The 27,975-nt window shown below is 37.8% G+C and overlaps 1 protein-coding gene across 5 annotated transcripts in view; it reads left to right on the top strand.

The window, feature by feature from the left end:
- The window catches only part of LOC139691945 (probable 3',5'-cyclic phosphodiesterase pde-5), a 177,562-nt gene that overhangs the window by 109,334 nt on the left and 40,253 nt on the right, over positions 1-27,975 (top strand). For 4 of the 5 annotated variants that reach the window (XM_071589903.1, XM_071589902.1, XM_071589901.1 and 1 more), the window contains exon 2: positions 5,565-5,630. In XM_071589903.1, the coding sequence (XP_071446004.1) occupies positions 5,565-5,630 (66 nt within the window). Of the gene's footprint in view, positions 1-5,564; positions 5,631-12,475; positions 12,565-27,975 lie in introns of those variants that run through there. The other variant, XM_071589904.1, reaches the window with a different exon arrangement.

Below are 27,975 nucleotides of genomic sequence, written 5' to 3'. Positions count from 1 at the left end.
TAAAGTTATCGGCCATCAAAAACGGCGTCAGAAAAAATATGGATGAAAAAACCAGTATATGTCAGCTGTACAGTATAGGACGCAAACCGTATACATTCTTTAAATTAAATGATATTCAAAATGAGGAAATATAAATCGGTTTTTTCCGATTATTTCGAGAATATTTTTATCTTTCAATTGAAAAGGTGTTTCGTCGTAATTTTATGTGTATACTGATACATAATCCAAATGACAGAGTAATTTACATGTGCATGCTAAAATGTTCCACCGCTGCCACAAGTTTGGAAAATTTATAATGTTATGTGCAAGTTTTGTGCACCACTGGCCTATTAAAATATTTAATCACCACCAACTAATGTTATTAACTCCATCTTCGCTCTTCATCCACGAAAATTCACTCCTGGCCGAAGACAGCCTCCTATCAGATCATTTCGTAAGCAAATCATACTGTAACCCAGGATTTTCGACTTGCGCCGAAATGGTTTATGGGTCCTGACACGGCTTCGGACGGTTGCACACGTCACGCCGTCTTTCTTTCCCTCGACCCCCCGCCCCGACACACCTCCCACCCCGCCTGGAGGACCTCCTTCGCCTCTCATCCCCCTCATATGTCAATGCGTCGCCTTTCCCTCGCGCCTCTCGTCACTTCCCTTGTCTCCGAGGCCCATCCAACCCGACTCCAGCCCCACCCCCGTTTTCTTGCTCCCGCCCACCCCGCCACGGCCCTCCTCCCCATCCCCCAACCCCGCGACCTCCGTTGCTTCCGTCACCGCTTCCCCCACGCCTTTCCCGTCCGACAGAGATCTCAACATTCGCGCCGGGGCGCCCCATCCTCCTCGCCCTCCTGTCGACGTCAGAGGGAAAAAGGGAATAGAATTAAGTTTTATTTCCCATCCTCCTCGTTCTTTTTCATCTCATCTCCTTCTTCTTCATTCCCTCTCGTTCACCCCCATCATTCCTCCAGACCGTTCCTTTCAGACGCGTAAAAAAAATAATAATAAGAGCCGTTTTATTTTTCCACCCCCACACTCTCCCTCTATTCTCAATCTCCTTTCCCTCAGACCTTATCAGTGCCTTCCATTTTTCTGTCACCCCGTCTCTCCCACCCCTTTCTATCCTCTTCCCTCGTTGGCTAGGGGATGGGGGTGTCTCTCTCTCTCTTCCCTTCCGAAAGTACACATACATTCCCGCAGGAGGAACACGCTGCGAGGAGCGCACATTTTTCAAAACTCCGTAATTAAATTTGGATTAAGCTATTTGACGCAACAAAATATCATCCTCGCACTTATTTGCATAAAACGGTGGTAATTCAATGACTGTTCCTATTTGTTTGACAAAAACGTCATCCATCCTCCGGGTCTGACTTAAGCGCTCATTTCCGCTTGAACTTTGCCGTTTTTCTCTCCGCTCCTCAATTTCCTCCGCCCGTTAAATGGAGGGATGAATTTTCATGAACCTTTATTTGGAGAATTCGAAGGCTTTTTCTGGGTAATTTTTTGGCTGAGGGAAAACCTTTCTTTAAAGGATTCAAGATTAAAAACCACTTTTATGTCATCCAAAAAAATCTCATTTACAGCATCGACTGATGGCGTGGAATTACACATTATGATATTTACCATAATTCCTTGAAAGTACGAAAACAGTTCAACGTACATATTGCTTAATATTTATCAAATTTAGGTTCGAGTAATAAGCTCGTTTTAATTCTGCATCAAAAATGCAAAGATGTTTAACATATACCAAGTAGATTATCGCAAATGATACAATGACTACTTTCATATTTTTTCAATAAATTTTGCGGTGGATTATAAGAATATACCTCTATTATACCACTTCACAAATTTATTTATACACAGTCCCATTAAATCAGAATTTTAGTATAGTTAATACCATTGACATGACAGTTCATTTTTACGCCTAAATATAGGCGAAGCCTGAATGAGACATTTTGGAACAATTCCACGAAAATATTTTGTACCATCTTTATTTCTGTTTTCCAATTTTAGCCTATGAAATGGTGAACGCTTCGTACTTCTCGTATTTTTTCCTATTTCTACGGCTAGCATGTCCCATTTCTGCATCTCCGTGGTCAGAAAAAAATATGACGGTAAAATATGAGAGCCGGTTATATATTTTAGGGTAGGGGCGAGGGAAAGTGGGTTTGGGTACATCAGTGACGACGGCGGCGGAGGGACATATTTCCCCGCACCCGGTGCGCTTTCTTCCGTCGCGAGGTACTTCCTGCCTCTCTGGAGAAGGCGTGAGGGGAGTATGGAGGGCAGAGAGAAGTGGGAGTGGGGAAATGTGGCGGGAGAGCAAAAAACCTTGGCCATGTCACCCTGGTTAGCATAGGTTCCCTTTATTCGAGGAACATTTTGAGGCGGGAAACGAATTGGCTCTGCCACTAGTGACTAAGGCTCGTCCTAGAATTGACGCGGTGGGAAGGACGGTGGGTGTGATGAGATGAATGGGATATGGGATGAAGAAGGCCGCCGAATTGTCTGTCCTCATTTGGTTTGACACACAGACACACACTTAGGCGCTCAAGGGCGGTAGGGAGGAAAGGATTTGCTTCCCGCAGGTTCGCCGACCCTTCGACAGTATAGGGAAAAAAATGAAAAAATCGTTTGGAAATGATGTTGTTCTCGCAGCAGTCCGACGCGCAATTCCCGTCGTCGATCCCCTCTCTCTCCTCTTTATCTCATCTGCCTGTTCGGTCAATATCGTCTGCTGAGTAGTCACATTTATTCCTGTAGAGGAGCTAATAATTCTTCCCCCAGGACACCAAAAGAGTCTATTTCTCTGTGATATCTTTTGCGGCAGGATTAATACCAAATGTCTCCAAGTTGTAGGGTCAAATTTTTCCGAAGTGAAAACAGCTATTCTTAAAATCGTGTTATATTAAGGATACCGGTTTTTAATATGCTGATATAACAAACCGTATCGATACTTTTGGTAAAAAAACAAAATCTATATGCCCGACGAGATCTTGGCAGTATACTTGTATATGGTACTGTCTAGCCATCATATAGTAGAAAGAAAAGGTAAAGGCCGAGGGTAATCTAGAGTTAATATCTATTATTTATTATTCTGTAGTAAACATTCCCAAAACAAATGCTACCCTCTTCAAACTGCAGAGGTGTCTCAAAATTTTGTGTTCCTTGGGATTTAGTCAACCGTTTTTGAAAACAAAATTTGTCTGGTAAAAAATTGTTGAATAAAAAACATGAGTTGCTTTATTCAATAGTAAAACGACAACGAGGATATCATGTTTTCTCTTTAAATGATTAAATACACATCCTCACTCCTTTTCATATATTTATTGAAACTAATTATATTTATCTCAAGTATTCAGCATTGATTGAGTCAAATCTATGACTTGAAATCATTTTAAAATATTTCTCATGAAATTAGATAGCTATTTGATAACTTTACAGTTTTTGAAGGCGTGACAAAATAATCATAATTCTTTATTTGTTTTTGGTGATTAGGAATTTTACGATAATAATAATTAGTTTTTATATTCATAAGGTCATACCTATCTTGAAATCTCCAATAGATTTAATTGAGACGGCTCTTCATTTTCTCAATTTAGTGTAACATATTGGAAAACGAAAGTATTGACAGAATTAAAATAAGTATAATTGTTGACAAAAATAAGTAAAATATGAATGGATGTACTAGTGGCATAACTCCGTTATTGCATCCTTTCGAACAGAATATCTAAGTGGCAATGAGGGTACTGTTTTACAGAGTTCATTGTATATTTTTATTATTTGAACTTTCCATAAAATCCATTATTATTCAAAGATTCATTTAATCAAGATTTAGGTCATATTCTTAATATATACGTAAGTAAGAATAGAGATGATGATTGCACTCATACTCAGTTCCGATTACATGTGTTGTGAAAATGTCTGGACAAGCAGATAAAACTCCTGTTTTTACTTGGATAGAAAAGTCTTCAAAATGTCTGTATCTTTAGGCTAACGTCAGTCAAAATGAAAACCTAGAGGTAAAGTTTTGCTCATTTAGCGGAAATCTCGTGAGTGTTGCTCCTCGCAGCCGCTTTCCACACTTTATTTCTCCTTTTTTGCTTTTTGTATTTTTCCGACGCTCTGTATACAACAAGATCTGTTCTGAAGTTATCTTCGCGGAAGAGGGCGCCTGTGAAACGGTAAACGAACCTTTTATTTCTGAGCCATCCTATCCCAACCATGTCTCTCTGCAGAAATGTGTATTTTTCTCTATTTTCCTCGGCGAAAGGCGATTGTTGGACTGACCTTTTTTTATCTTCTTTCCAGCGCCTCTTTTAGCCATAACATTACCCCATTCTGCCTCTCGGGGCATTTTCAAAATCAAAGCCAAACCTGTATAAAAGGCGTAAAAGATTTCAAACTTTAATAAGCGACGACCTTCATGGCGCTTACTATTTTCGCGGGATGATCGATTATTTTCCTTTCATGAATTTAGGTTCTCCTTAACGTCAATATAGACGCTTGTCGTTAAAATTGCATCCGTGATAAGCCCGGATTTAATAACCCAGTGCGTTAGACTGCGTTTCATTCACATCAGGGATTGTCATTTACTACCCAAATTGTTGTCAACTATCAGAATTAAGCATTGAAAAAATCGAAAAACATGGCAGAAAAGGCAGAAGTGTATAGTTTTAATTTTTTAGATTAATCGAACTATGGTGGTATTCAGTCCTCTCATTCATTATGCAATTGTGTCTACTTGCACCCTGACAGCTGTTTTGTGATACTTCTCTCTAAGAGAAACCTTGACAATGGTATTTTCATATTTGACGTCCAATCAATTACGCAAATATTACGTGGTTAAATAAGGAAGATATCCCTAGGATTCTCCGGAAGGCAAAATACAGGGATTGACATGAAAACCACGGTCTAGATGAAGCTCGAAGCCAAGTCTATTTTTATTGAGTGAAAAAAGCATTTGACAAACCCAAATATTAAGATTGATAGAAAAAAAGATTTAGTAAAGTCCCCGCCAGAAATTTACCTTGTGTCATAAAGAATATAAGATGCCTTATTTTTATCTTACCATCATTATCATTCATGCCTACATAAATGTGCTCGTCTATGTAACTATACCTATGAATATCTGAATATTTTGAACTATACCCGAATTTTTATTTGTAAACTTAACGTCATGCCAAATTTGAGACTCTTGGTTTTTCATTTCAAGTATTGGCAGACTGACAGACACCTGAGAACAGTGTAAAATTTCAAATTCCAGAATTAGTAATAGTTTTCATGGTCTATAGTTTCAGACAAACTATCATGATAAACTTAAAATTAGGTCAGTTCCTGCACGCTAAATTATTCATAGAGATTTTAAATTATGATATTAATATATATTTTCAACCTGGATTGTATTCACTTGCGTAATTCATATTTTAAAATGCACTTCACCAACCTACTGTGATTTTATGGTTATTTCCTATCTCAGGTATTCTGTCTCCTCTCGGTTACCAATTGTTTACTTTAATTTTTCCATTAGTTGTTGTTTTCCCCTATCTAATAATTTTAATTTATTCGCAGGAACCGGGGACCATGCTGCCAATGGCGTCCGTTCTACAGGAATCGGGGATTTGGGCCGTAATGAAGGTGAGACAAAACTATTTTTTTTTCAAAATTACTAAATATTATACAATGATTCGTTCTCTGAAGACTGAAGGTATACTATCAGCACCTTACTTTGCTGACGAAATTTTCATCTTCACCCTCTATAAGTAAAAAAGCTCCTTAACTAATTGCGAAGGTCTTTTCTATGAAAACTCTCTATTACCGATGAACTCTTTAAGCATTCTGTAAGGCCATAATATTTTCAGAATGGAAAAATTAATTTTCATCGTGGCATTTAATAACGTTTAGGACATTTTCCTGTAAGATACAAACACTCTTTTTCCCTGTGAATAAGTTTTAATGCAGTTGAGTAGTCGAAAAGGAGGTTTTCTCCCAAATTATCAATTCGTTTGATTCCAATCCGACGGGAATGACTATTTGATTGGAATTCATTCGTGAGAAGACTTTATGACCTCCCCTACTCAGGTATCCCGTTCAGAGTACATGATGGTGTCCATATTTTATTCAAAGTCGGAGATCACAAGACCTCACCCAGGTGAAAATTCCTCGTTTAATCCTTGCCTTTACTTTCATATTTCATGTAGTCTCCCTTTCTGCACGTCTTGTGCATCCATTAAATATGAACAAATTGCTACTGCCTTCGAAGGTTCCCTCGTCGAAACTTCGAAAGACCCGGACGTGAGGAAGAAGGAAAGCAGCTGGAAGGTCTCTCTCATTCATCACTTCTCTTCCAAAACGACTCATTCAGAAAACAGTTAATAGTTACGTGAGGTTTCTCTTAGTCCTTCATAAAAATTCTGTGCGACTCACTACAAAATGCTTGCAGCAGGCGATTTTCATTTCTCTGTAAAAGATATATCATTTATTTTTTATGTATTATTGTTATTATTATAATAATGTGGATATTTTTCCGTTTTTTTTACCGAAATCCGGAGTTGGTCCCAAAAATAAGCAGAACAAAGCCGAGCAAAAAACCTATTGCAGATCAAAGTACAAATTACTAAAATTCTGTAAATATGACGCTTTGAGCTTAAAAATTCGTATTTAATTAGTACTGCTAATGAAGCAAGATGATAAGCCTAGATTGTAGCCCTTTTAAATTCGGGTGTGGAGAAAGATGAAGAAGGTTAAATGGACAAAAATGAAAATATGAAAGTTCTAGGGCATGGAAGGGGAGGAGAGAGGATTGTTCAGATAAATTCAAAAGAGGCAGGAAAGGTGGGATGAGGAGCATTTTGATTGGCAATGAGATTATTAGGCTGTGATTATGATGGGTAGAATTGGGACAGTCTGGTTAGACGGAATAAAGAGAGGGATTAATTAGGTCGGACTGAAGACGGGTTTTATTATAATGTCGGATATCAATCAGATATTTTGCTAGGAGAGGCAAAGAAACCTATCGCTTTATACGATAGTCTATGTCTATCTAAAACCTCCCTTAAACGGCTGAACACCAATAGTAATAAAGCTAATTATAATTTTCTTGCGTTAAAGTCGGTTGAATTATTGTCATGCTTGTTAGCGTTGCTCTTAAAGTTGAAACGTGTTATGGACACTCACCCCATTCAAATTAGACATTTTTCTAAATGCGGAATGTGATAACAAGTGGCCGAATATTATTTTTTTACAACTGATAGTATTACTATTTTCAAATTATTAATTGTTCTTTGTTTTCATTATCAGCAGTATATGATAATTAACAATGCATTTATCTAAACATAAGTAAGATTTCCAAAACAAGTACATATGGCGAATCAACAGCATAGTTACCCCGATGTTCAATGCACATGGTATCATTTCTTAAATTAATTATGACTAAGTAAATAATATTGTATATTTCCGTTGGCTAAATGCTTTTATAAATCCCTCCTTAAAATTGAGAACTACTTTAGTAAGAACTACAAGAAATTAAAATAATCGTACGTATATGTCCTTTTAATTTTGCTTCCTTTTACCTTAAGTCTTCAAAGATATTTTCCCGCTAGCTGAATGAAATGGTTATTTTGCCTATTTTGGATATGAAGTCTATAAAACAAATGTCATTAATCTAGTTTTTTATATATGTATACATTTTTTCTCATTAATCAAATAAATTAAACACTTCATCCAATTTCTGAAACTTAGTTCAACTTTTTTTTTCGGATATTGGCATGTAAAATTAGCTTTTCATAAATTTTGATTTTGTTTTATCAAAGTATTCGAGTTCATTCTCCAAGTATTCAGTTTTCTTCCGTTATAAATTTACAAATCATCGTTCTATTAACAATTGCTTAAGTTAATTCTCTTCATTAGCTGTTATATTTTTAATTAGAGAGTAGCCTTGATGGAATTATCTTGGGGTACACCATTTTGAAGAAAATCTTCCTCTGAATTAATTTATAGAAAATTTTATATTCACTTTTCAAAATATCACTTATTTTTAGGTCAGAAGAAATACATGTATGTATATGCTGAAAACATTTCCTAAGTTAACCGTCTCGTAAACGATTATCTATGCATGTTTAAATGTACAGGTATGTTGTTCAAAAATGAGGAAAAGTGCTCTAAGGCATTTAATTTATGTTATTCAAAATATCAATGTAATCAATGAAATCAAGATGCAGGCGAAATACTTTCCGTCAAAACTTTGCTCACCTAGTTGATTGTGACTCAGATCAGTTCTGATAAAATCAGTGATCGATTACGATAACAATATAAATCTAAAAAGAGTAAAAGGAGGGATCCATATGACCATATGGATATGACCATGAAACTGTAAAATTTTATCGCCAATGTTAATGATTTAACGGCAACAGAAGTTCTCCCCCAATTTTTTATTTATTTTTCAAAGTCTTTCTTGCCAATTACCCTACGATAAAAAGTTAAAAATATAACATGTTACATAAAGCCTAAGCTAATCGTTTATCAGATATTTTCCCTAATAAGTCATATCGTGTGGGTGCACGAGCCTAAAAAGTGTCGGAAAGATAGCGAAAACCCCCGTTCTGGGCACCGTGGAGCGCACTTTTCCAGTTGTATTCCCGTGGTTCATTTTATCTCCAAAGACCGTGTTTTCCCTCTACGATGCAAATGAAGAAAGTTAAAAAGCGAAACAGTATCAACGCTCGCTTTCGATAATACGCGATCAGTAGGTGAATTGAATGATACAGTCGAGAGGAGTGCGTTTACCCAAGAAGAATTGGAATACTAGGGCGAACCGAATGCCTAAAAAAAAAAGTCATTCATACGCATCCGGCGTCGCCTCGCAGCGAATTTTACGCCTCCTCGCCTTTCCCAACCAAGAATTTTTCCTCTTTCATGCCCCCTTCCACTCTAACGCGTCCATTTCCTGACCCATACCAACCCACCCCAACAATTCCACACCCGCCAAGCAATCACCGACCAACCCACACCCTCATTCTCCGCCACCCTCTCGCAAAACACAAAAGTTCCCTCTTGCATAATCTATGTACAAATACACCCTCTCTCGGGCAAAACTCTTCCTCTTCCTTTCTCTCTCTTTCTCTTCCCACGCGGTAGGAGACCCAGTGCCGTTTATTTTCCGCCGCATGCGTTGACTGACGTGGAGGAAATCAATTACTAAGTCACTTTTCCGTGCTTCCCATTCCGCCTCTGCTCACCTGTTTTTCCATCGCCACAACCTCCCCTCCGTTTCTCGCGCCAACACCTCCTCGCAGGTGTGAGGTATCACCTCAATTCCGGTGCCTCCCGAGGTATTTTTTGGATGTGCAAAGGCACTCCGGTGGCTGCTTCAAATTGATGAACATTCTGCGAGTAGTCTTATAAGGCATCGGCCCCGGGCACGGGTCGTAAAATATTTCGGGCCCCAATTCCCGAAAGCAGAGTTAAGTGACGCAATGTTTCCACTTCATTTATTAAGCAGGAGGTAAAAACAATTTGTGTAACTTGTGGAGGAATGTTTTCGGCACGATTATTCTTAACTTGAATGAGCCGAAAACCTTGGAAATGGTTCTTTGTCTTTCTTAAAAAAAAAGAGAAATAAACATTTACCAAATCCCTGCAAATCCGTTTTGAATTTTTTTCTCTCATCTAAATAGCAGTCCATTAGGATGGTGTTGTACTTTCATGCGGAGCTTATGGTTTTATACTCGAATGCGTGAAACCCCTAATTTACGCGTAAAGATAAAAATGGGAATTAAGTTTGGTATCTTTCGTTGCCCCACATCAATCATCTCTATTATGCTACAGTCATCCTCTTCAAATGCGGAGATCCCTTCCTTTTAATAAATGGACCACCATCTTTGTATTTATATCACCATTCTAACTGGATACGATCCAATTCAGAATTTTTGACTATACTATTGATATCCCTTCTTAAATGAGCTCGTAAGTTGTTATGAAGTTCCTTCAAAGTTATTATTTCAATATGTTTGTATCATTTAATTGTATTTTTTCCCTGGTAATGGGTGAGTGGACGAATTTCATATTCAACGGGATAGATAGATAGATAGATAGATAGAGGTCTTTATTTAGGCGAAATTGAGACCAAATGGTCCCTTCTTCCATTTAACCCATCGTCGTATACATATTGTGTTAGGCATTAAACTTATAGTTACATTCATATGTACACATAAATACATATAGACAGACATAAATTCATTTAGCACAGATTTGCACATCGAAAAGAAAAAAGTATATATATATATATATATATATATATATATACACACACACACACACACATACATACACATACACACACATACATACACATACGCACACATACATACATATATGCATACACATACCTACACATAAACATACATGCAGGCATACGCATACATAAATACATACATAATTACGCATATATACACCCATACATACATATATATATATACATATATAAATTAAGAATACACGTACACATACACACATGCTCAAATTAAATGACAGTGAAGATAGGGAACAATAAAATAAGGAAAGTCTAAGCAAAGAAATGAGGTTTGTGGGAAAAGCTAGGGAGAAAGAGGATACACCTGACGCATAAATAAATAAACCTTGATACTTAGGGAAAATGAAGACAACTTAAACAGAATATTGTTGGAATTCCCGCTAAAGGTTTAGCGGCAACCGTCTGAATGAGGAGAGATAGTAAACATCGCAGCGTAAAAATTTAAAAGAAACCATAACCCCAAAGCTCCTCGGGACACTCCCAGTATAGAATGAAGATACGCTGCTGAGAATATCATATACAGTTTCAATCCATGCACACCGTTTAGAGGTTGATTAAAATACAATATGTAAAATAAAAATTTCACATTATGCTCAAAATTGGATTATTGCATTGTGATCAACAATAAAAAAATGGAAAATCGTAGATGGCACTCTTCTCTATCCAATCGGTTCCCCTGCCTGCTGGACAGGCGTACGCGCACACGCTCACTCAGGCCAACGCGCACGCGCACTTTCATTCACTAAGGAAATACCTAGCTAAATAACTCATAAGCTTTTACTTGTAAAATCACTAAAACACAATTTTTTCCTCATTGTTTTGGCCAAAGTTTCCAATCATATTCTAGAAACGGCCAAGTTATTCTAGTCCGAGTGGATAGTTAACTAGTCAGATTATAAAAAGACTGCTTTTGTTAGCACTAGCACTGATTCTATGGTGAAAGTGAACCGAATGCCATAAAAACATTTTTTGCACGGTTAAATTAAGAGCTTGAATTAAATTGACGAATCAGGAATAAGTTGCGATTGAGTGTTGAGTCATAGACCAAAGAACTATGTAATATGGAGGAACACGGCACTTGATACATAATGTGAGACCGATAATACACATGCATGATAACATTGATAAATGGATAATCATCTCGACATATTTTACATGCCAGGAATTGTTTTCCCACTCATTTATTTGATTTGTTCGTTTCCACTCATTTGTAAACCAACTTGTCACTAGCGTATGTCCGAATTCCTCGAAACCGGTAAGACATTATGGAATATGTGAATATAGAAAACGGAAGTCATAGACTTAAAACATCAGCGTTTTGTTTTGAATGATTTCTTATTCATTGTTTACACACTGGGAAAATTTTCGTTCTTGCTTAATTTTTTTTCCAATCAAAGAGTCCCTGACTTTCGACTGAAGACCTTTTCCTCGAGAAAAACGATTTTTTTTGCTTGTTAATGGGCAGTCCTCGAGGACATCTCTGTCCCACTTATAATAATATTCGCGTTAATCAATGAAGGAGTGGAAATAAAGCAAATTATAATTTATCCTTGCGAACCTCCATAAGACTCCAAGGTGGCTGTGTCCTTTTTTTTCCTCGGTTGGATAAAGGGGTTATTTTTCGACCGTTTTCGTCGATGTTTGCTCTCCCCCGCTATCGATCACCGGGTATTAGTCGCTGCCTGCCGGAACGGTACTTTCGTTTTGCCCGCCGCTCGTCTTATTTTCTTCCTGTCTGTCGCCCTCTCTTCCTCTTTCTTGGAATAGGCCTCGCCCTTCGACGGAGACGAGTGAGGGGAGCAAGCGGTTGAGGGGGGGGAGTGTGGATCGCCGAGCGACGTCATAAGCACAGTCCCCATCGTCCGCTGCCGCCCACCGCTACTCTTCCTCTCCCCCACTCGCCCCCTTACGCTCCCCCCCCTTCCCGTTTCCCTTCCGCCCTCGAAATCCCTCTCCCCCACGCTTAATTGTCAACCCTTCCGTCTTCGTTCCACGTCCTTTCAAAAAAACCCTCGCCGTTCTTTATTTCTCCCCTTACACCCTAACAGGAGTTAATAGAGGAAGGGAGCGACAGCTGGGATCATTTTCACCATTATGAATGAGCGAGTAGTTTGGCCTAGTGAGGTTTTCTTTGGGATTCGGAAACCCGGTGCCAGGGTTAAAGAGGCATCAACAAGAATCAGTCAAACGTCCCATCCTATAGATGAGTGGTGTACTTCACGCAGTACTCATATAGATATCGCGATGGAGCGATACAAACAGGTGAGCTATTTGCTGATGCTGATGCTAATATAAGATATTCGCAAACCATAAATCTTTATGAATTTAATACAGAGGTACAAATACTGAGGCCACCCGTGCTAAATAGGTTTCTAAAAGTTACGAGACACTATGCAAACACTCTGAAAATAGTTTGCAATTAATACGAGATAAAACTCGCATAAAATTGCGAAATTTGCATACTGCATAAAGTAGACAAAGTGAGGTGACATTTATTACCATTTGGAGGGTACTTAAGCGCAAATTTCAAGGACCTTGAGCTTTGATAACGGGTCCCAAGTGACGAGTTCACTGAAGTTATCTTTGGACTTAGTAAAGTTTAATCATCTTATAAAATAAGTCGATCTTTGCATATTATGCATATAATAACGCTCTAAAGAGAGTTAACGTATATTTTCTGGAGGACATTATTTGCTCAGTGTAAATATTGTAGCCTAGTGAAACAATTATTGCAATTTGAGTAATTTGTTTCTTTGGATAATATTGATCAGAATGCCAACGAAATGGTATCAGCCATCGTCGGGTTTCGAATTCGAATCCAAACAGATAAGACACCAGCATTCTGGCGGACGGACTGATCTCCCTCGCATTCCACCCTCCCGTCCGTCGCTAGCCGATGAGCCAAACTCCCCAAACACATGCGCGCACCACGGTCACATTCGCTCCACACCCCCGACCCATCCACCCACTGACCCCCACGCCCTCCCCATCCCCTCCTTTGTCTCCTAAGTGCGTCACGGACCCTTTATGGTTCCCTCCCCCTTTGCTCCCAAAACCATTGCTCCCCCTGCGATCCCCTCCCGAGAGAATGATTTCATCGAAATCTCTATTAGCCTCCTATTCCTTCGCCTCTCCCCGCTATCCCCTTCTCCCGACTCTTCCCCTCTCCCTCATTCTTTCTCACTTCCCCTCTCCCTCTATTTCTTTTCGCCCCCGCCGCCTGCCCCGAAGAGTAATGAGAAACCCTTTCTTCCCCTCACCAACTCCCCCTCATCTCGCTCCATCGCCTTTTTTTTTAAACTATCGTCCGTCCTTCTCGCGGGACGAGGAAAGAGCGAAGATAAAAGGTGGGACGGGGAGGCTCGTTTGATGCCAATCCCTAGGTCGATAAATTCTCCAGAATAAGATTTCGGGCGTCGGAAAATATGTGCATGTGTGTGTGTATAAATGACCCGGTCATATGTATATAAATATATATGTTTGTGTGTGTATATATATATACATATATATATATATATATATATATATATATATATATATATATATATATATGTATATATATATATATATATATATATACATATATATATATATATATATATATATATATATATATATATATATGTATATATATATATATATATATATATATATATGCACTCGCACAATGCTTTTCGTGCTGTATGCCCTGGGTTTCTATTCTATATATACATATATATATATATATATATATATATATATATATATATATATATATATATATATATGCACTCGCACAATGCTTTTCGTGCTGTATGCCCTGGGTTTCTATTCTTACCGCAATGGTATTGGTAGTTTCTGAGGTATTAGCTATTAATACACCGCGAAACTGTGATACACTAGTTAATTTTTTTTATTATTTTTAGCCTCTTTCGAGGGCGACTGAAATGAGTTGGCGAGATTCATATTTTCCTGTTTCAAGTTCTTTGGATGTAAGAATATTTTTTCCTGCGTTTCGGTGTGGTTACTTATGATGCTTGTTTATGTTACGTTACAGTGTCATTATTCAACTATGTTGTTGATATTGCGCAGTCATTGTGTGTTTCAGAGATATTTTTTCTTTATTCGGGACTTTTTATGAGGAGATCTTCATCTCCTGGTTCTGTCACGTAATGAACTTTCCGTCATATGTTCAGTTTTATTATTTTTTTCTAAATCTCACTGATTTGCACGCCAGCATATCTTTCACGTGAAAATTCCCAACGTACATTGCGAAGTTTGTGCTAATTTTTTCTCGCACTTTTCATCACTGCCAACGTAGTGCCATCTTTCAGATTTTGTTCTCATTTACTGTATTGGATTGTTTTCAATGCGATGCTTTATTAATCAAGCAGACGAAATAATTCATCAAATAATCTTTCTCTGCTTTCCACTCTCACGTTCACTCATGCTGTCCGTCACCCTAGCTCGACCATCAATCTCTTTTTTCCTTCTTTTTCCTGGAAGCCTCTCAACTCCAGCTCTTTCCATCCTCACCCTCTACTTTAGCATACTTTTCGCATCCATCCTCGCGCCATCTACTGTTGAATTCAATTGAATGATACAATGGAAGCGAAGTTGATGGCAGCTTCCGAGGCCAGATTCGTCTTGAAAATAATAGTCCAACGTCTCAATGCGTTGCCATGGAATCTTCTGATAGAAATAGTCCGAAATAGATCTCCAGCCTCTGTCCGCGTACAGTACCGGAAATGTGTGCACCCAGATAGAGCTGAATGGTGTATGAACATTTTTTCCTGTAACATTATAAAGTTTGAGAAAAACTATTTCTCTTCAACGAGACACCGTTTCACCATTTCCATTTAGGACAACATTTTGATTAATCAGCCTATGGTAAGCTTGGTTTCAAACTACTTACATCGTGACGGCAGATATAGAAGAAACTGCATTTACGTGTTTATTTGCATTAGGCATCTCCGTGGATAAGACAACGCATTATAATAAATTTAAAAACTTAATTTGCGTCGTAAATAAATGTATTTGAAAAGAACATAAGAAACATTGAGAAACAGCAATAATTTCGTGTAAGATACTTCGAAAGTTATAAAAAATTGGTGATCATTCATACTACATTTAATTTCGCCATATTCTGTCCTTTCAGGTAGAAAAGTTCTAATAACAATGAACTATTGATATTAGAAATGATTCCCCCCAATTTCGATTAACAAAGCCATATCATGGCTATGGTGAAAGAAGTACTCGTTTAAATTAAGGTTTTTATCTGTGACATATCTAAACCATTACGACGTGCCCTTATATATATTTTGATATTTAACTGCAAGGGTAGCGGCAGATTTTCTCTGAATATTTATGTTTTATTATTCACATCCGTACTAATAGTAGCCGTGATCATTTACTATAAAACTGTTTGAATTTTCCGCGAAAATCTGCCATATTTAGTCGTTAGAAAGCTTAGTTAGCACTTTCATGACAGTGCCATATATTCATGTAAATAGCTTGTAGAATGGAAGAGTTTTGTGTGACGACGGTATCAGCTATTTTTTAAAGGCATACAATGGCTTTCTGTTAGTTATAATGTTTTTTCTCACTTCACTCTTCACAAGTATCCTTGACAAGCTTAGCTATCGCATTAATATTTTCTTCGGATGGAAAGTGCAATGTAACGGTTTGGAAAATAATTTGATATTACGCTATTAATGAGAACAAGCCCTTGTTGCCTGTTAAAATAATCTTTCCGGTATGTTTAAATATTTAGAATGGTAATCATGTATTAAGAAGATGGCTGTGGATATGTCAAGACGAAAATCTTAGGAGGACAATTCGTTCAACAGAAAAACAATTTATATATTATGCAACAGTGTGTGTGTATATAATATTTAATGATTTCAAAGTGAAAAACACGGTGAAATCACCAGGCGTATATCCGGAATTTTTCGTGTCATGTTGTCAACGTGTCCGGGAAACGTCCAAATTAATCGGCTTCTTCGAAAGCACGATCAAAAACATATTCTGCGCGATAAACAAACGAAAAATGTTATTTATCTTGGAAACAGTCTTAACCATGCCGGAATATGTCGGGAAATTTGGGTCAACAAATTATCTTATGGCCCGCCCGGGTGGGAGACAATGGTCGACACTTTTCGGCGACGATGGTCGACAAAAGATATCTGAGAATAGTAAAAATCGACATAGCTCTTGGGGTCACTTTGGAAACGATAATTTCTGCTAAGCGACTGTCGAAATATATCTCAGAATGGCTCCAGGAATTTGGCCGACGGTATTGTCTCGTATTCCATTGACAATACTCGGTATTTTGCAATTGTCATAAGTTCATTCAGACAGGCTTGCATAAGAGAACCTCCGCTTTATTGGATTCAGAAGGGAACCATTTATGAGGAATGCTGGAAGCGCCGGGAATTTTGTGGTTTAATCGGTTTTCTAACTCGTAATTAGTTTCTCGGTTGGTATTCCTGTTATTTCCGCCGAAAAACATACTTGAGATATTTCATTTCCTATTCTAGCTTGCCAATAAAGGCAATTATAAAAACTGGTCTCATTGGGTCCTATATTATTCTCCCAAGCGTTATACCCTGGATATTAATAGCAATTGATTAAACAAAATGTATGTTATATTAGAGGCATTTGTTGTACAGGGATGGCAAAAGTTTTCCTATGATATTTTATTTCAACCTACAAACCTGTACTTTATCCCAACAGAAAATTTGTTTCGGTACATTTCGACTACTATTAGTAGTAGTAGTTTTTAGGGGAGGCGACCGACAGCTGAGGTCATTTGCGCCATAGGGGATGGACAGGAAAGAATGAAGAGTGGAGAGAAACCCGACGTCGGCATTAGCCTACTCTTTACGAAAGGCGCCAAGGGGTCCGCAGTTTAACGTCCCATCCGACGGACGGCGTACTCACTCAAAGTGCCCTCCACAAAATACCTCAAGTAGGGATCGAGATACCTCTGAAAAATATTCAACATCGCCGGGATACAACTACTATTTATATGGATTAGCCGCTAGGATCAATATTTGAGTGCCTTCGAGCGTACTTTCTTATTCTTGCGTGTGAACGTTTCCCAATTTCTCTTTTCATATCACGTTGTTTTGTACGTATATAGTTCGGGTCGTTAAAACTGATTACGCGCACATCATAACTGCTCTTCGTTCATTTCCAGGCCTGTTAGTACAACAATGATGAGCATAATGTATTTTTTAGATAACTGGACTGACTTGATTGATTTTTTTCGCTACGTAATATGTTCTTCTTCTTCAAGGCACTATTCTATTCGGTCTTTTAATGCAATAATAGCGCAGTTGTCCTTCATGGGTCAAATCAAAAGAGATATAATTTTTAATTTTTTTTAGTGGAACTTTTTCTAAAAATATTCACCGAAGATCCTAGTACGGTGACCCCCACCTATTTAATTCTATAAATTACCAGTGTAATAATATATCGATGCATAGCTTATTTAATAAAATTTATATGATATTGCAAGTTCAATTTATAAAATATTTGTTTGATTGAGGTCTATCTTGCTAGTACTTGAAAGTTCTCACTATTCTTTATTTATTAGCAAAGGTTCAATTATCAATTACTTGCTTGAGAAAACAAAATGACAGTCTTTATGTTTCGCTGATTTTCATTGCAAAATTGAATTTAAATCTATGGTAAAAATTTCTGGTTCAGCAAAAGTTCACGAGCAACAACGCGTGAACTATTACTAAACAATGCCTGTGACATTGTATGTACGGTATTTCGTCACAACATCTTGTTCCTTTAAAAGCCCCAAATTTCAGAGTTTAAGAGGACGCCTCGGTAGCTTAAGTGGCTAAAGCACTCGACCGGATATTGAGGGATCTGGGTTCGAGTCCCAGTCAAGGCGAATGATTTTTACGCTCTGAAATTGTTGTATTGAAACAAATAGTATTTAAATCCTGAAATCCTTCACAATGGAATTACCTTTTTGTCTAGGCAAGCCATCACCTATGAGAAAAAGTCAAGGTGCTTCAAAATGTGTAATTGCTTCATGACCCTTTGCATCTTCTACTCGATAACACTAAAAAATGGGCTTTTAATTAGTTGTCGTCATCATCAGTATTTCACTCCTAAGATTGGTTTACTGCAGTTCTCCATTCTCGTCTGTTCAGTGTACATTATGTTAATTCCCTCACCCTCTGATAGTCAAGGTGTGTCCAATCTATCTATTTCTTTGCCATAGAGTTCTCATATGGTTCTTTCCTCTTCTAATCTTCTATAATATAGTTCCTCGTTCCTCACTTTTCCAAAAAAGTGATGCCTCATTTTTTTGCTATTAATATTGGAAATCATGGACCAAATACCTTCAACCTTGTAATGCAATAAATAAAAACAGTCCCAGTGTCGTCATTTATTTCAAATCCGCTGAAGATTGAACATTATTAATGAACGGAAGAAAAAAATCGTCCATAATGAAATATCTCTTCTTTTTTCACGTTCAAATCGCATTCATCGACTCGAATGTTACTTCCAAAGTTAAGGATAAATATTACTTGGTATTTGGCCCAACGCAATCTTAATTGCGTGCATTCAGATTTAGGGGCTCAGTTTCTTTCTTTAAGTCGACCACACTTTCCCAAAAAGTTTTGAATATCATGAAATTACTTACAGCTTGGGTTTAGCTCGTAGTGGCCATGGACATCATCGGGGCTCACCATTTAGTACTCGGTCCCCGTTTGCACAGCCATCTCCTCGAAGTTAACTTCATAATCATACTGATTTTAATATTTTTTACCGGCACATAGTTTTGAAAAATTACCGGTACATATAAAGAGGAAGTGAAAATAGTTTATTAATAATTGTGAGGAAGCTCAATGCACGGGCGCTTTTATTTTTTAAAATATCATCGCATTTTGAGTCCGTTATGTATTCTAGAATTTGTTGACCTGTTTTGATGTTGATTTGTTGTTGTGAAGTCTACTTTCAGATTATCCTTGATAGCTATTGTATTGATCGAGGTCAAATTTTAAGGTGTCCCTTTTTTGCCTATCCACTATAATTTTAGGTGGCAGTAGTTAAAAAATGTAGAAAGAACATTTTTCTTGATTCGTACAACTACGTGAACCATAAGGTTTAATTTTCTCAAAAATTTATTTCCAAGATATTGCAATAATTGCGCTTTGAATTATTGATATACACCAGTTACAATTGCCAGAAATGCTAGAAAATCTTAGGTGCCGATAAAATCCCGATTCTCAATTCAATATCGCGTCGTCCAAGGTTTTAATTAATTTCAATTATATTTGTTTATGGTATGTCTGATATTTCATCCACTGTTTTGTTATTGCCATATCGTTTCGATTGAAAACTGGCGGAGGGTATTTTGAACATGAAATTAGTGCATTGATGGCCCTAATTGATTAGATTCGGATTCTTAGGCAGTGGTTTATCAATTGGAGCAGTAGTAATATAAAGTTCATGCACTAGAGTGCACTGCCGATTCGTCGCAGCCCCAATTCGTCGCGACGCAAACCCAGTACGCTCTCAATTTATTGCGACGCAAACTCTTCGCGTTCACAATTCATGGCCGCATAAACTCGTCGCTGTGAAGGAACCTCGAGTGAGAATTTATGGTAGCCAGAGTCAGTTGTGAGAAACTACTGTTTGACATGTAACCCTGCTGGATGTGTTATCCCAATGGGAACACATACGTCCCGTACACTCTATGTGATCGTTTTGTAGAGTAATGCGTAGATTTGGAGTAGGTTACCAACTAGTCGAGTGTCTCTCATCGGAGACGGTTTTGGAAATTTGAATAAGAGCTTATGGTTTTCAAAATGGCCTACCACTCTCATCACTTTCAGTTCAAGGTTTACACTCTCTGGTACCGAATTCCAGAAATAGGTTGAATTTAATTTCTTGTTTAAGAAGGGTAAATGCTTCTTACTTCAAATAGCGTCGTTATAGTAGTGATTCATCGTTATAATGTTATGATAGTTATGATTCATCTCTGCATTCTTCTTTCAGTGAGTTTTTCGTCGCTCAATCATTTTACCTAGCTTACAACTTTTATTATAATCCAAAATCAAGTTTAGCTACACTTTCTCCCTAGCAGATCCAATTAAATGAGGATCACAAAAAGTTTTCTAAAACTAAAGGCTGCACTAGTCTAACTGGAGCTTCGCAAAATGAACACTTTTGTGTACGATTGAATACGGATTTCGTTTGGGCATGGTTTGTTTTTTCTTGAGACCACATCCTGGTGGACTTGTATCTTAAATTTTAATCATATACAGTTTTCGTCTCATTTTAACGCTCAGGATGCATGAATTAAATCCTGTTTGACGTGACTCGGTGGAGTTTCATAGCGTAGCCTTAATGAACAGATGGAAGAGCCCTATTAATTATTTGCAAAGCAATTTACGTTTTAACATGATGAAATTTTCATCAGATGAGTATCCACAAATAATGAAATAAAGACCCGATTCCAATTCGAGATGTACTCACACCTGGAGAGGACGCCACGGCGTTGGCACGCGTCTTTAAATTTAATTTCGCAAGTGAGTGAGCAGCACAATATGTGTTTTTGCGAGTTTTATCCATATTCATAATTTTCCAAATATACCTACGATGACATGCGAGCGAGTACCGCTGGCGATATTCCGTCCAGTTTAGTTTTTTTTTCAAATTGTGCCAATACTAAATCTCTGTTCTCTAAATTTCCTTTGGTTGGTAAGATCTGGTGCTTTCCCGACGTAACTGCAAGAAGTTTTCTCGTATCTTCCACCGGGTCAGGGGTTCCATGCTGGCCAACATGGATTTCCTTTGCTTTTTTACACTCTCACAGCAATGTCAGGCTGGATTTTTGTCGTCGCCACAAGTGTTATCATTTTCAACTATTTATTTAATTAATTCTTTAACGACTTTATTGGGGTGAGATTGAGATTTCAGAGTCCCTTCTTCCACCTAACCCCTGTATATTACATGGAAGACAAATACAAGCATCCAAGCCCTAGGTGGAGGATAAACCCACTCAGACGGGTCTCGAATCCGGGAACTCTGGGTTGGCAGGCGAGGACATTACCCCGCTGCCACAGAGGCCGGAAACTATTTGTACAAGGTCAAGTAGAGGGGAGCTTCCCATTGCTATTAATGGGTCTAATGGACCGATAAATCATACCTTACCGCCTCCTTAATTGCTTTCTCTCAGGCCTTTGGTCTCCGCTTCGTTCTTTCCCTCTGTCCCTATTTTAGTTTTCCGCTTGGGCGTGCTGAATTCTTACCCCGACTCACTTTCCTTTTCATTCTCCGGCCGGAAATTGCCCAACTCTCTGATTTTCGACGGCCGTCTTTGAATTGATTCCTGTAGTGGCTCACGACCCTTTGCCCCGGCGCACCTGGTTTATCGTCCCATGAGTTTTGCTTCCGACTTGTTTCTTACCATTAACTTTTTCCTCCTGAGTTTTCAGTCGCCCAATACTTGGGAGTAGCCTTTTTACGTACTTTTTTAACCCCGCCTCTTAAAGTTACTCAATCTTTTGTGATAGTTTAGAACGTTTATATGCAATGCCAGTTTCTGTAATAATCAACAGAACTACATTAATTATGAAATACCTATGTAAGACTTCATTCTCTGCGATACAGAGTGCCAACTTGTGGAGCATGTTTTCTCGTAATATAAGAGCATAATTGAATATTAATTAAGTAATATTAGCATGTATAAGCAGTAAAATTAATTTTTGTATTTATTCTTTCGATAAATTTGTCACAAATCATCCACAAAGAAATCTTGTTCTAACGATTATAGACGAGGTATCCAAGACGTTAATTTGAACAGAATTCTATCAATTTTGAAGAAAACTAATAATTTTTGAAAGACATTTTAAACTATTTTAAACAATGCCGTTGGCTTTGAAGTACATCCTGGGTTACTAAAAGTCATCAGTTCCAAAATCAGGCCTGCATATTCATTGTCGTGTTCATTCCTTTGCCTCTAACACTCTAAGAAAATGAGCATGTGTCCATGTGTCATTCAAAGATTTATTCATTTTCCTTTTTAGTGTTGAAATTTTGATATATTCGAGGGGTCAAAATCACAAGAAGAAAATGATTGCATTTATGAAACTGACCGAACGCTACTATAAATAAAGTAATGAGTTCAAAATAATTCTCTCATTCGCTCCTCAAAGCTAGTTAAAATGTCATCTTTCAAAAGACTACCTATTGACAAAGCTAACCTTTCTTTAAAATGGACGTTTACTTTTTTTTATTTAGACACCTCTACAACTTAATGGTACATTTTCGAAGTTATGGTAACATTAATTGTGAATTAATATCGAAATTCTGTCCATTTTAATCGCGAAACATTTTGCTGATTCCCCAAACCATTTATTTTACCACTGAAATTAGCCAGAACTAGGAATTGAGCATGGAACTATCGTACTATATTTCAATGGACATCCGAACCCCATGTACGTATTGAAGGTGCAGAAGAAACAATAATCCTTAATTGGAGATTCTGTCAGAGCCGTAGGACTCGAAGGGTCCTTCCCCTAGGGGCAAGGAATCGGGATAGGGAGGGGAGAAGTTACTCGGGGAGACCTCTGCCACAGTAAACGATATTTCATGATCACTGTAGACTCTCCAACACATTCTGAGATACATCATACCACAATAGTTTGGTAGAAGAACCTCATATTTTTGGCGGCGGTGTGATAAGTTACTCGTTTACATTGTTCTTCACCGATCCCAGTGCGCCCGACCGGGAAAATGCCGGGAGGGCTTGCTCGACCACAATGCCCAGTGAACGAATTTAATACCCACCTTCGATTGCTCATTTCCCAAATCTTTGAAAAAAAAAACTTCCTCCCGATCCAGCCATTTTTCCTTCTGACAGAATAAGCCGCCTCCAGCTCACTTCCATGCAACTTTGCTCCTAGCGTTGGGTGGAATTCGGTTTTCGACGACCTCCACAAAAGCGAAAACTCATTTGCCGAATTTTTTTCCGAGGCGTTGGTTCCATCGAGAAGAACCCTCTATTCTTAGATATTCCTCTCTTCCTACAATCTTTTCTTTTTCCTTTCATTTCTATTTTTCTCCGGAAATGTGTTCTTCTTCACTCCGCCGTGTTTTTTTTATCTCTCCGTTTGGTCCCGGCGGGATTATGAGGAGGATGATGTGTGAAATAAATATTCGCATTGGGTGGTATGTTTTGTTGAGGGGGTTCATTTTAATTTTAGCATTTGGGCGGTAAATTCCCAGGGAGGTGCGTAATGAAAACAAATTTAATAAAGCAGCTGAATAAATCTTTTGAACCATTAAACATATGAACACTGGTAAAGAGGATGTTTTATTATTTATTACTATTTTTATTAAATTATTATTATTTATTGTTATTTATTATTATTTTATAATTCAGAGCAGAGGATTTTAATTTTTAAACTTCAAACGGGAAAGTACTTGAAAGGCTACCAATGGTTTATTTTCGCTTTTTTTTCACTATCGTGAATTTTGTTCTTCTCTGATTTCGAAAAGAGTTTAAATAAAATTTATTTTGATCTTTTTTTCCCTGTATAGAAGAATTTCGCTATATATCTCGGATATTCCTACAGCATCCAGTTTTCTTGTTAGCTTAAAAAACTGTGCGTGAGTGGAACGAGTAATTTCATCCCCGAATCACTTCTGTTTACAGGCTGTTCTCAACCTAGTCCCGCATGTATGTAATAACTTGCAAATATTTATTCCTTTCTCATACTCATGCCTAAAAATGAGAGTTTTTAATCAAATGCTTCGTGAATTCATTCAGACAACCGCATCCAATTAGACGTGATGGAACAGCATGATGCATTAAGTGAACATTATATCTTCTCGAGTTGTTAAGTTTCTCTAATATAAAAGGAATAAATCTCACGTTTCAAAGTCTTGGCTTCATCTTCAGGCACTCATCCAAAAGTATTTTCCAAACTCCCGGCACTATGGTCACACCTTTGGACGTCCTCTTCCAATTAATGTGAAATCTCAATTACATAACCGGCTAATGAAACCATTGCGTAATTAATTTATTCTTACTGTTCTATTCTCTAAAATCTATGAAAACAAAATTAACTTCATTTTAAGAAATTCTCAGCATTTGGGGAATACTTGCGATGGTCTACATTAAAGAGATTCCACACTCTTTATTCACACAAATTTTTAACTATTTAAAAATATATTTGACCATCGCTGAAAGTTTAAAGTTTACATACTGTTTGTATGACTAAGTTACGATATGAAAAACTATAAACAGAAATATCTTAACGTATTTAATGGAATGGGAAAAGGGATAAAAGTTCTAAAACCACTGTAATTCATACCCGTTAAACAAGCTTCAATTGGAAATACATTTCGGGATACTATGGCCATTTTTCTATTGCAGTACGTAAATTTGTTATCAGAGAAACCTCTTTATTTTTAATGATATATATTTATTTTATTGGTTTTACCCAAGCAAACTATATATAAAACAAAATACACATTAATCTGAAAATTTGGACATTATAATGTCCCTTACAATAATAACCTAGGGTAGACAGAGACATTTCAACACGTTCCTTATTGTTCGTGGATGTCTCCATTTTCCGGGTTCCCGCCGCGTTGGTTGTCATGGTTGACGACAGTTTCGCCTGGATTCCACCAGGCGTCTTCAGGTCGAAGTGCCGATATCATTTTGGCTGCGCTTATATAGCCCTCGCTCTCTCGCTGCTGCGTTGTGATTGGTTGGTTTCTGGAACACTCTCTTCCAGGCGTTCGTCAGGTGGTAACCGTCTTCCCGGTTGAAGTTTCTTCGTTACTCCAATGCTCCTGTTTGACGAAGAAAGTAAATCGAACTAATAGATAAATCTGCGGTATATGAAAGCCCCTCAATCGATCGCAAGGTTTTATCTGAGTGACTTTTTATATCTTTTGCATTATTCTATTATTACTCAAAGTCATAGTTTTCTGGAATTACTAGTGGAAGCATTCTGCTAATTTTTATGAATAATTCGGCCAATCGATATAACTTTGTTTTCATTGCGCATCTCGACGGATGAATGATGTGATTTTTGGGCATAGAGAATTTCTGACCCACTTTATACTGATTTTAATTCCAAAGGGATTACAAAATATAGCGAGAGGTGACAAACAGTTTTGCCATTATTATATTGCTAATCAATTTGCCATTTTCCTCAGTGGCAGATTAAATTATTTTTGAGTTTATTTAAATTATCACATAACAAAGCACCAGAAAACTTTTTCTGTCCTTATTGTGGACAAAATGTGTTTAATACTAGAAAAATTTGGGTAGGGGAAAGAAGTGGAAAAGGTTGGAAATTTTAAAAATCGCCCTTGAATCATAAAATATAAATAGAATTCTCTTGTTAGAACTGGCACACACGAACATTGAATTATTTCTCATTTATCATTACAGTTAAATAAATGGTTACATATAATAGGGACCCAATTTTTAGGATTTTTGAATTATTTTGAAAAAATGTTGAACTCAATATAATTTTCATATTGAAATACGAGGGTCATCCGGAAAGTAGTACCCGTTCGTGCCGCATGAAGTGCTGACGACGCGAGTAGCCGCTGGACGAGGTCAGATAGCTTCAGTGGCTTGTCTGCCTTCTCTGAGCCAAGTTGCGTGACGCTAGCATTGCCTGTGTTGTTTCTGTGATTGTTTACAATGTTTAAAAAAATTGAGAACGCCGCCAGTTGTGAAGTGAGGGCAGTGATTAAATTCCTCAATGCAAGAAACGTTCGCCCATGTGATATTCATCGCCAATTAAAGGAGGTGTATGGAGACAATGTAATGGACGAGTCGTCTGTTCGGCGGTGGTGTCGCAACTTCAACATGGGGAGGGGGAACACACACGACGATGAGCGTTCGGGGAGACCGTCTGTCATTACAGACCAACTGGTGAGCTCAGTTGACGAATTCGTGAGGAACGATCGGCGCGTCACAATTGATGACATCTGTGAGCATTTTCCCAATGTTTCTCGAACAATTGTTCATGAAATTGTTAAACACCATCTGCATTATGCAAAAATTTGTGCAAGATGGGTCCCTCGCGTATCTCAATGAGCTGGCGGCGAAGGACTATGCAGCAGGAATACAGAAACTTGTCACACGTTATGACAAATGCCTTAATTTGCTTGGAGATTATGTTGAGAAGTAGTTTAAAGTATCCTCTTTCAAATAAAATTTTTTATGTTTGTTAATATTTACTTTTGTGTCTTTATTTCACGAACGGGTACTACTTTCCTGATGACCCTCGTACATCTTCGAAATTGGAACATTTTATCAATCTTTCAACCTTTCTAGGTATTCAATGAGAATTATAATTTTTATTGTATGGTTCAGGAAAGATGAATTCATATCTGAAACGCAAAGTAAAATGGCTAAAATAATTACTCATATTTTTTAAACTAATGTAATATTTTGTTTGACTATCCACAATGGGGAATTTCCAAACCTTTTCAAAGTTAAGACCGTTATTCTACATTTGCTTAATACTGAATGTTTAAAATTGTTTAATCACCTCATTATCACCTGTTAATGGTAGTGCTTTTTCATGCTTCAAATATGTTTATTTAGTACTCCATCAATAACGTAGGTTTTGTACGAACAGAGATTAAACAGCGAGAAATTTCTTGGCCTCTCCTAACAAAGCATGACCTGACATCCGTTACTACAATAAACCGTTCTTCACTTCCGCATTCTTTCTTCCTCCCTTCATTCCGTCCAACATGCCTTGTACTCCGCCCTTGCTTTCCTAACGTTCTCACCTCTATCGCAGTTTTCAACATTACATTTCCAATCAAAATGCTCTTCGTCCATCTTTCGTGCTACCTTTGGGTTTTCCCCAACAATCTTCTCTCCTTCATCATCAGTACTTTCTCATTTATTTTCCTATTCTGTCCATTTCAGCTTTCCCATCCTTCTCCACAACCACATTGCAAAAGCCTCTATTCTACACCAGTCGTCTTGCTTCAACTACCACGTTTCCAAGCCGTACATAACTAACTAGTCTTCGACATAAGCAATTCTTCTAAATGAAGCTTGCTCATCCGCAAACCTAGTTGATTTTATGAACTCCTAACAGACCTGAATTCCTATATTCAGTTCTTCCCATGCTTTTTTTTCATCCCTCCACCTTTTAACATAAAAAGCACGTATAACGGGCATCCTCGCCTATCCAAAAATTTGTCCAACCGGACTCTTCATCCACCACTCGCACCTAAGCAGTCTGATGAATTTACAGGTTACAGATAAGCTGACTACGCCTCCAATCTATTCCCATATTCGGTAATATCTGAATTAACTATACCCAATTTGTTTATCGAACGCCTTTTCAAAATCTAATAAACAAACGAATATATCCTGATTGCATTCTAAACCCCTCTCAATTTGTGACCTTATTAATTCTATGATATCACTCGTGTCTCTTCCTTTGCTGAACCGGACTTTATAATAAACTATAAACACAGTAATCAACCCGAAGGTCGGTTTGGTAGGTGATGGCAGAGTTCACCCAGTACTAAGCCCTATACGGCGTGTGATATTCACACATCAGGGTAGGGGGGCATCCTTTCCCTGTGCCGGTTATGGTTTCCCAGGAAGACCTGGTACCCGAAAAGTCACAAAGCCTGGGGTGTAGCGGGTAGACTTTA

This window comes from Hetaerina americana, unplaced genomic scaffold (assembly GCF_022747635.1).
Source record: "Hetaerina americana unplaced genomic scaffold, ioHetAmer1.1.p SCAF_4, whole genome shotgun sequence".
In the NCBI taxonomy this organism is placed as follows: Eukaryota; Metazoa; Arthropoda; class Insecta; order Odonata; family Calopterygidae; genus Hetaerina; species Hetaerina americana.
The sequence above is the reverse complement of the archived record's forward strand: the minus strand, read 5'-3'. Positions and strand labels throughout refer to the sequence as shown.